The sequence below is a fragment of the Salvelinus sp. IW2-2015 genome, unplaced genomic scaffold (genome assembly GCF_002910315.2).
Source record: "Salvelinus sp. IW2-2015 unplaced genomic scaffold, ASM291031v2 Un_scaffold3876, whole genome shotgun sequence".
Lineage (NCBI taxonomy): Eukaryota > Metazoa > Chordata > Actinopteri > Salmoniformes > Salmonidae > Salvelinus > Salvelinus sp. IW2-2015.
This window is the reverse complement of record NW_019945150.1, coordinates 3422-14701: the sequence shown is the minus strand read 5'-3', so window position 1 is coordinate 14701 and position 11280 is coordinate 3422. Positions and strand designations below refer to the sequence as shown.

Below are 11280 nucleotides of genomic sequence, written 5' to 3'. Positions count from 1 at the left end.
CATACAGATACAACCAGATATGTTACACAGAGCATTATGGGTAGTTAGTACATCATGGACTTACAGACAACAGAGAATGATGGGTAGTGTAGTACATCATGGACTTACAGACAACAGAGAATGATGGGTAGTGTAGTACATCATGGACTTACAGACAACAGAGAATGATGGTAGTGTAGTACATCATGGACTTACAGACAACAGAGAATGATGGGTAGTGTAGTACATCGTGGACTTACAGACAACAGAGAATGATGGGTAGTGCAGTACATCGTGACTTACAGACAACAGAGAATGATGGGTAGTGTAGTACATCGTGGACTTAAAGACAACAGAAAATGATGGGTAGTGTAGTACATCGTGGATACAGACAACAGAGAATGATGGGTAGTGTAGTACATCATGGACTTACAGAACAGAGAATGATGGGTAGTGTAGTACATCATGGACTTACAGACAACGAGAATGATGGGTAGTGTAGTACATCATGGACTTACAGACAACAGAGAATGATGGGTAGTGTAGTACATCATGGACTTACAGACAACAGAGAATGATGGGTAGTGTAGTACATCATGGACTTACAGACAACAGAGAATGATGGGTAGTGTAGTACACTGGACTTACAGACAACAGAGAATGATGGTAGTGTAGTACATCATGGACTTACAGACAACAGAGAATGATGGTAGTGTAGTACATCATGGACTTACAGACAACAGAGAATGATGGGTAGTGTAGTACATCATGGACTTACAGACAACAGAGAATGATGGGTAGTGTAGTACATCATGGACTTACAGACAACAGAGAATGATGGGTAGTGTAGTACATCGTGGACTTACAGACAACAGAGAATGATGGGTATGTGTAGTACAACGTGGACTTACAGACAACAGAGAATGATGGGTAGTGTAGTACATCGTGGACTTACAGACAACAGAGAATGATGGGTAGTGTAGTACATCGTGGACTTACAGACAACAGAGAATGATGGGTAGTGTAGTACATCGTGGACTTACAGACAACAGAGAATGATGGGTAGTGTAGTACATCATGGACTTACAGACAACAGAGAATGATGGGTAGTGTAGTACATCATGGACTTACAGACAACAGAGAATGATGGGTAGTGTAGTACATCATGGACTTACAGACAACAGAGAATGATGGGTAGTGTAGTACATCATGGACTTACAGACAACAGAGAATGATGGGTAGTGTAGTACATCTGGACTTACAGACAACAGAGAATGATGGGTAGTGTAGTACATCATGGACTTACAGACAACAGAGAATGGTGGGTAGTGTAGTACATCATGGACTTACAGAAATGGCAGAGATGCAGATGTGGTAGAGTCTATCATCAGCTGTAGGGTCACATGGTGGGATTACTCTGCAAAGTAACATTCACAAAACACAGAAACAGTGCATTATGGGTACTGTAGTTGTAGTACAGCTGTATATAATGTAATGCTTCATGATAATGCTGTAACTATTCCTAGGAATGCTATAATGCTTCATGGAATGCTATAATGATTTATAGTAATGCTATAATGCTTCATATAAACACTACAGTGCTTCATGGTGATGCTATAACGCAACACGGCAGTGCTATACTGCTTCATAGTAATGCTACAATGCTTCATGGCAATGCTATAATACTTCATGGCAATGCTATAATGCTTCATGGTAATACTATGATGCTTCATGGTAATGTTACAATGCTTCAAAAAATACTATAATGCTTCATGGTAATGATATAATACTTACTAGTAATGTTATAATGCTTCATGGTAATGCTATAATGCTTCATGGTAACGCTATAATGCTTAATGGTAATGCTATAATACTTAATAGTAATGATATAATACTTAATAGTAATGATATAATACTTAATAGTAATGATATAATACTTAATAGTAATGATATAATAATTAATAGTAATGATATAATACTTAATAGTAATGATATAATACTTAATAGTAATGATATAATACTTAATAGTAATGATATAATACTTAATAGTAATGCTATAATGCTTCATGATAATGTATTAATGATTCATGGTAATTCTATAATGCTTCATAGTAATGCTATAATGCTTCATGATAATGTATTAATGATTTATGGTAATTCTATAATGCTTCATAGTAATGCTTTAATGATTCATGGTAATGCTCTAATGCTTCCGGGTAATGCTATATTGCTTCATAATTATGCTAAAATGCTTAATGGTAATGCTATACTATTCCATGGTAATGCTATAATGCTTCATATAAATGTTATAATGCTTCTTAGCAATGCTAGAATGCTTCATAGTAATGCTTCATGTTGAGGCTACAATGATTCATAGTACTGCTATAATGCTTCATAGAATGGGTACTGTAGCGATACTCCTATTGCTTGGGACAGGTCTTCCTAGAAGATCTTTGGTATTACTGGGTCTCATGGTAATGCTAGCAGTTATAGTAAAGCTACTGTAGCAGTAATGCTTGGACTAATGCTAGCAGTTATAGTAAAGCTACTGTAGCAGTAATGCTTGGACTAATGCTAGCAGTAATGGTGGGATAGATAGGCTTTACTGGGCCTCATAGTAAGCTAATGCTAGCCGTTATGCTAGCAGAAACGCTAGCAGGGAATGCCAGGGATATATTGTGCATGATACCTAGGCCTAGAGGCTCAAATTCATTCGGACACAGCATAGCAAAATCTTTTGTAACTGAAACTAAAATGAGSAATTSTTATTGGACAAGTTCAGGTAGTCTCTCCCAGTRTGTTTTCTTCCGTTTGTTCCTAATGAATGAGTCACAGGCCTGCCAGAGCAGGGAGGTTTGGCTGACAGACTGAGGGTGCTGCAGTATCTGAGTAAGACATTCATATCTGTTGCAGAATAGTTTTGTTACAGTGTGCCCTAATCAATACAACCCAGGACAAAGAGCCTGCAGGTTGCTAGAGCAGGGAGGTGTGTTTGACAGCTGACTGACAGAGATGATACCGTATGTTAGTGTTACTAAACCAAGTGACTTTTGCTAAACTAAACTATCATCAGGTAACCTAAGTGGTTAGAGCGTTGGGACAGCGACCGAAAGGTTGCAGGATCGAATCCCCGAGCTGACAAGGTAAAAATCTGTCGTTCTGCCCCTGAGCAAGGCAGTTAACACACTGTTCCCCCGGGCGCCGAAGACGTGGATGTCGATTAAGGAAACCCCCCGCACCTCTCTGATTCAGAGGGGGTTGGTTAAATGCGTGAAGACACATTTCAGTTGAAGGCATTCAGTTTTACAACTGACTAGGTATTCCCCTTTCACTTTCCCGGTATCTGAGTGTTACTAAACCTAGAGGTGTTACACAATTATTACTAAACCCAGAGGTGTTACACAATTATTACTAAACCCAGAGGTGTTACACAATTATTACTAAACCCAGAGGTGTTACACAATTATTACTAAACCCAGAGCAACAGGACCTGTTTTGGATGTTTGCCTGAATACATCACCTAGTCTCAGTAAAACACAGCATTATCATGGGCAACAGCGGTAGAATTCAAATTACAATGCAGACATTTGACCAGTCGGAAACGTTAAGCCTAAGCAGGGAAGGTAAAAAGTATTTGCCACCCTCATTCCATGATAAACATTGTTCAACTATAACAAGGGGTGAAAGTAAAGATGCTCACACAACATAGCTATAATCAGACTGAAAAGACAGAACGGTTGGCTCAGACTAACACTGACAAGACAGATGGTTGGCTCAGACTAACATGAAAAGACAGAATGGTTGGCTCAGACTAACACTGAAAAGACAGAATGGTTGGCTCAGACTAACACTGAAAGAGAAATGGTTGGCTCAGACTAACACTGAAAAGACAGAACGGTTGGCTCAGACTAACACTGAAAAGACAGAATGGTGGCTCAGACTAACACTGAAAAGACAGAATGGTTAGGCTCAGACTAACACTGAAAAGACAGAATGGTTGGCTCAGACTAACACTGAAAAGACAGAACGGTTGGCTCAGACTAACACTGAAAAGACAGAATGGTTGGCTCAGACTAACACTGAAAAGACAGAATGGTTGGCTCAGACTAACACTGAAAAGACAGAACGGTTGGCTCAGACTAACACTGAAAAGACAGAATGGTTGGCTCAGCTACTGAAAAGACAGAATGGTTGGCTCAGACTAACAGAAAAGACAGAATGGTTGGCTCAGACTAACACTGAAAAGACAGAATGGTTGGCTCAGACTAACACTGAAAAGACAGAATGGTTGGCTCAGACTAACACTGAAAAGACAGAATGGTTGGCTCAGACTAACACTGAAAAGACAGAATGGTTGGCTCAGATAACACTGAAAAGACAGAATGGTTGGCTCAGACTAACACTGAAAAACAGAATGGTTAGGCTCAGACTAACACTGAAAAGACAGAATGGTTGGCTCAGACTAACACTGAAAAGACAGAATGGTTAGGCTCAGACTAACACTGAAAAGACAGAATGGTTGGCTCAGACTAACACTGAAAAGAATGTTGCTACACACTGAAAAGACAGAATGGTTGCTCAGACTAACACTGAAAAGACAGAATGGTTGGCTCAGACTAACACTGAAGACAGAATGGTTGGCTCAGACTAACACTGAAAAGACAGAATGGTTGGCTCAGACTAACACTGAAAAGACAGAATGGTTGGCTCAGACTAACACTGAAAAGACAGAATGGTTGGCTCAGACTAACACTGAAAGACAGAATGGTTGGCTCAGACTAACACTGAAAAGACAGAATGGTTGGCTCAGACTAACACTGAAAAGACAGAATGGTTGGCTCAGACTAACACTGAAAAGACAGAATGGTTGGCTCAGACTAACACTGAAAAGACAGAATGGTTGCTCAGACTAACACTGAAAAGACAGAATGGTTGGCTCAGACTAACACTGAAAAGACAGAATGGTTGGCTCAGACTAACACTGAAAAGACAGAATGGTTGGCTCAGACTAACACTGAAAAGACAGAATGGTTGGCTCAGACTAACACTGAAAAGACAGAGTGGTTGGCTCAGACTAACACTGAAAAGACAGAATGGTTGGCTCAGACTAACACTGAAAAGACAGAACGGTTGGCTCAGACTAACACTGAAAAGACAGAATGGTTAGGCTCAGACTAACACTGAAAAGACAGAATGGTTAGGCTCAGACTAACACTGAAAAGACAGAATGGTTGGCTCAGACTAAGCACTGAAAAGACAGAATGGTTAGGCTCAGACTAACACTGAAAAGACAGAATGGTTAGGCTCAGACTAACACTGAAAAGACAGAACGGTTGGCTCAGACTAGCACTGAAAAGACAGAATGGTTAGGCTCAGACTAACACTGAAAAGACAGAATGGTTGGCTCAGACTAGCACTGAAAAGACAGAATGGTTAGGCTCAGACTAACACTGAAAAGACAGAATGGTTAGGCTCAGACTAACACTGAAAAGACAGAATGGTTGGCTCAGACTAACACTGAAAAGACAGAACGGTTGGCTCAGACTAACACTGAAAAGACAGAACGGTTGGCTCAGACTAACACTGAAAAGACAGAACGGTTGGCTCAGACTAACATCATATCTTATGTACACTCAGTAAGTTTGATATTCTGGAAAGTCTGTCTGGAACACAACTGGAACTGGAGAATGAGTGTTGAGAGTATAGTGTTTCAGCCACATCTACTGTCTGGAGATATTAGTGTTTCAGCCACATCTACTGTCTGGAGATATTAGTGTTTCAGCCACATCTACTGTCTGGAGATATTAGTGTTTCAGCCACATCTACTGTCTGGAGATATTAGTGTTTCAGCCACGTCTACTGTCTGGAGATATTAGTGTTTCAGCCACGTCTACTGTCTGGAGATATTAGTGTTTCAGCCACGTCTACTGTCTGGAGATATTAGTGTTTCAGCCACGTCTACTGTCTGGTGATATTAGTGATTCAGCCACGTCTACTGTCTGGAGATATTAGTGATTCAGCCACGTCTACTGTATGGAGATATTAGTGTTTAGCCACATCTACTGTCTGGTGATATTAGTGTTTCAGCCACGTCTACTGTCTGGAGATTAGTGTTTCAGCCACGTCTACTGTCTGGAGATATTAGTGTTTCAGCCACGTCTACTGTATGGAGATATTAGTGTTTAAGCCACATCTACTGTATGGAGATATTAGTGTTTCAGCCACATCTACTGTCTGGAGATATTAGTGTTTCAGCCACGTCTACTGTCTGGAGATATTAGTGTTTCAGCCACATCTACTGTCTGGTGATATTAGTGTTTCAGCCACATCTACTGTCTGGAGATATTAGTGTTTCAGCCACATCTACTGTCTGGAGATATTAGTGTTTCAGCCACATCTACTGTCTGGTGATATAGTGTTTTTTCAGCCACATCTACTGTCTGGAGATATTAGTGTTTCAGCCACGTCTACTGTCCGAGATATTAGTGTTTAGCCACATCTACTGTCTGGAGATATTAGTGTTTCAGCCACGTCTACTGTCTGGAGATATTAGTGTTTCAGCCACGTCTACTGTCTGGAGATATTAGTGTTTAGCCACGTCTACTGTCTGGAGATATTAGTGTTTCAGCCACATCTACTGTCTGGAGATTAGTGTTTCAGCACGTCTACTGTCTGGTGATATTAGTGTTTCAGCCACATCTACTGTCTGGTGATATTAGTGATTCAGCCACATCTACTGTCTGGAGATATTAGTGTTTCAGCCACGTCTACTGTCTGGTGATATTAGTGTTTCAGCCACGTCTACTGTCTGGAGATATTAGTGTTTCAGCCACGTCTACTGTCTGGAGATATTAGTTGTTTCAGCCACGTCTACTGTCTGGAGATATTAGTGTTTCAGCCACGTCTACTGTCTGGAGATATTAGTGTTTCAGCCACGTCTACTGTCTGGAGATATTAATGTTTCAGCCACATCTACTGTCTGGGAGTATTAGTGTTTCAGCACGTCTACTGTCTGGAGATATTAGTGTTTCAGCCACATCTACTGTATGGAGATATTAGTGTTTCAGCCACATCTACTGTCTGGAGATATTAGTGTTTCAGCCACGTCTACTGTCTGGAGATATTAGTGTTTCAGCCACATCTACTGTATGGAGATATTAGTGTTTCAGCCACATCTACTGTCTGGAGATAATAGTGTTTCAGCCACGTCTACTGTCTGGAGATATTAGTGTTTCAGCCACGTCTACTGTCTGGAGATATTAGTGTTTCAGCCACATCTACTGTCTGGAGATATTAGTGTTTCAGCCACGTCTACTGTCTGGAGATATTAGTGTTTCAGCCACATCTAATGTCTGGAGATATTAGTGTTTCAGCCATGTATACTGTCTGGAGATATTAGTTTTTCAGCCACGTCTACTGTCTGGAGATATTAGTGTTTCAGCCACATCTACTGTCTGGAGATATTAGTGTTTCAGCCACGTCTACTGTCTGGAGATATTAGTGTTTCAGCCACATCTAATGTCTGGAGATATTAGTGTTTCAGCCATGTATACTGTCTGGAGATATTAGTTTTTCAGCCACGTCTACTGTCTGGAGATATTAGTGTTTCAGCCACGTCTACTGTCTGGAGATATTAGTGTTTCAGCCACGTCTACTGTCTGGAGATATTAGTGTTTCAGCCACGTCTACTGTATGGAGATATTAGTGATTCAGCCACGTCTACTGTCTGGTGATATTAGTGTTTCAGCCACATCTACTGTATGGAGATATTAGTGATTCAGCCACGTCTACTGTCTGGAGATATTAGTGTTTCAGCCACGTCTACTGTCTGGTGTATTAGTGTTTCAGCCACGTCTACTGTCTGGAGATATTAGTGTTTTAGCCACGTCTACTGTCTGGAGATATTAGTGTTTCAGCCACATCTACTGTCTGGAGATATTAGTGTTTCAGCCACGTCTACTGTCTGGAGATATTAGTGTTTCAGCCACATCTACTGTCTGGAGATATTAGTGTTTCAGCCACGTATACTGTCTGGAGATATTAGTGTTTCAGCCACATCACTGTCTGGAGATATTAGTGTTTCAGCCACGTCTACTGTCTGGAGATATTAGTGTTCAGCCACGTCTACTGTATGGAGATATTAGTGATTCAGCCACGTCTACTGTCTGGTGATATTAGTGTTTCAGCCACATCTACTGTATGGAGATATTAGTGATTCAGCCACGTCTACTGTCTGGAGATATTAGTGTTTCAGCCACGTCTACTGTCTGGTGCTATTAGTGTTTCAGCCACGTCTACTGTCTGGAGATATTAGTGTTTCAGCCACGTCTACTGTCTGGAGATATTAGTGTTTCAGCCACATCTACTGTCTGGAGATATTAGTGTTTCAGCCACGTCTACTGTCTGGAGATATTAGTGTTTTTCAGCCACATCTACTGTCTGGAGATATTAGTGTTTCAGCCACGTATACTGTCTGGAGATATTAGTGTTCAGCCACATCTACTGTCTGGAGAATATTAGTGTTTCAGCCACGTCTACTGTCTGGAGATATTAGTGTTTCAGCCACGTCTACTGTATGGAGATATTAGTGATTCAGCCACGTCTACTGTCTGGTGATATTAGTGTTTCAGCCACATCTACTGTATGGAGATATTAGTGTTTCAGCCACGTCTACTGTCTGGTGCTATTAGTGTTTCAGCCACGTCTACTGTCTGGAGATATTAGTGTTTCAGCCACGTCTACTGTCTGGAGATATTAGTGTTTCAGCCACATCTACTGTATGGTGATATTAGTGTTTCAGCCACGTCTACCGTATGGAGATATTAATGTTTCAGCCACGTTATTATTTATGCACCTTATCGATTTAAAGACTTGACCGTATTGAAGTAGTTCACCAAAATTAATGATTCAAACATTTAACCAAGAGAGTAGGAACCAGATTTCACCAACATTCAAATCACAACCCCACACAAAAAGTTGACGAGAACTATGAAACAACAAAAGTAAATTCTCATATGGATATGGTTTGTCATCCTGAATGGAATAATACAGTTACTCTTATAGAGATTTAATAGTGTGCACTCACTTGACTGGGACCTTGGTGGACACTTTAAACATTGATATAACAAAAGGATTAGGGAGAGCATTTCACTGATAATCAGTCACAACCCCACAGCAAGTCGTAGAGAACAATGAAACAACAATGTTTGGAACAACAGAGATTAATAAGAGTTAACAGTACTCACTCAACTGGGACCTTGGTAGGCACAGCGTTCTCCATGTTCCAATCAGGGTAGTCATAGTAGTCCTTTGCTATGTCTTCAGTGGCACTCATCCTGCTGTCTTGCTCTAGTTCCCACAGATCCTATGGCCGATGAAAATATTCTAGAACGCTGTCTAGAACACTCTAGAACACGCTTGGAACTCTCCCGGAACTCTCGGGAACACTCTCGGATCACCCTGGAACTCACTCTAGAACACGCTTGGAACTCTCCCGGAACTCTCGGGAACACTCTCGGATCACCCTAGAACTCACTCTAGGTACAGTATAACCCTGCTGTTCACCCAACTATCAGGTCCTGTGGAACTCAGCTCAGGTCTCCTTTTGATCAAGAGGAAAAAAGTTTAGTCGTTTCTCCAAAAGTTTGGTGGTGTTTGCATTTCTGGCTGGTGTGATGTGGTGTGGTGCCCTCGCCGTACCCTGTGCTTGGTCTCCTCTCTTCTCCTCTCTTTTGCGCTCTGTCCTTCTCTCTCGCTCTTCAGGTGCCTGGGTCCTCTGTGGGGCTGCAGTACTGTGATGTGACAGGTCCGTGCTGAGAGGCTCCTGGCTGCGAGGCTGCGGCTCCGTACTGCAGGCTGGGTCTGTCTGTCTGTCTGTCTCACCCCCTGTTTCTCAACCTGTCCCACGACACAACAGGCTTTTTCAGAAGAGGATTACCACCAGACTGGGACACGGGGGGGGGGGGGGAGAGAGAGAGAGAGAGAGAAGAGGGGAAGAGTGTGAAATAAAAGTAGGGACAGAAAGTTCAGCAAGCCAATCAGCTGATCTTCTGTCCCACTGCAGCTTAGTGGGTTAGAGAAACTTCTGTGTGTTTGCCCAGGCTGGGTTATTACTGGACATCACATCAGTTATCAGTGTTCGATAAAGATCCCTGCCTTCCATCTCCTCATTCATACACCCTGACTGATGAACATAGTTGCAGCAACAGACCTGACCTCCAGTACAGTCGCTGTAACTAGGCAAAACTCAGAGCTTTTCCAGAAATACTGATTGGAGGATTCCAGATTTCCTGATTTTTCCATCCTGATTCTAGGAATCTTCCAATCAGGATTTCTGGAAAATCTAGACATTTTTGGAAAGTTACCAGAATTTTGCAACCCTAGCCCTATACAACCCAATCAACTTATTTACCTGTTACTGACTGACCTGTGACTGACCTGTGACTGACCTGTTACTGACCTGACACTGACCTGTGACTGACCTGTGACTGACCTGTGACTAGACCTGTTACTGACCTGTCACTGACCTTGTGACTGACCTGTGACTGACCTGTGACTGACCTGTCACTGACCTATGACTAGACCTGTGACTGACCTGTTACTGACCTGTTACTGACCTGTAGCTGGTAGAGAGTTTCACGGTGAAATGAGAAGGGAGGGATGAGAGAGACAGATAGGTAGACATTTATAAACCCATCGTGACAGGGACTGTGTGGGCAGCTCCTGCTGACAGCTAAATGTTCCATAGTGATAACGTTAATGACTAACGCTGTGGGTTTCCTCTCTGTCACAGACAGGGTCATTATCTCTCTCAGGGTCATTATCTCTCTCAGGGATATCATCCTCTCTGTGTAAGGTTACCTTCCTACAAGCCTGGATGAGTCACACTAGACTGTGTCAGACAGCAGCACAACCTGAGACCACACACGTTATAGGGAAAACAGGCATCGCACACACACACACGCACCACGCACCGACAAGCACGCACACACGCACACGCACACGCACACGCACACGCACACACACACACACCAAACACACACACACACACACCAACACACACCACACACACACACACGCATCACACACGTGCGCTCGCACACAACACACGGGCTCACAGACACACACAGCCAACACACACACGACACACCCCCACAGCACGACACACACACACAACACACACCTGCACACACAACGCACACACGCACGCACACGCAACACACACGCCCCACCACCACACACACCACCACCACACCAGCCACACACACACACACACACACACACGATCACTACCACACACAC

The 11280-nt window shown here is 42.4% G+C and overlaps 1 protein-coding gene across 1 annotated transcript in view; it reads right to left on the bottom strand.

Annotated features, from left to right (window-relative positions):
* LOC112076610 (uncharacterized) overlaps positions 1 to 9912 on the bottom strand; it is a gene marked incomplete at its 3' end in the record, with an annotated part of 43320 nt that extends 33408 nt beyond the window's left edge. Inside the window, exons 1-3 of the mRNA XM_070441387.1 lie at positions 9679 to 9912; positions 9225 to 9580; positions 1330 to 1396 (exon numbers count right to left, since the gene is read on the bottom strand). Of these exons, the coding sequence (XP_070297488.1) occupies positions 1330 to 1396; positions 9225 to 9313 (156 nt within the window). The remainder of the gene's footprint in view (positions 1 to 1329; positions 1397 to 9224; positions 9581 to 9678) is intronic.
* Positions 9913 to 11280: the final 1368 nt, after the last annotated feature.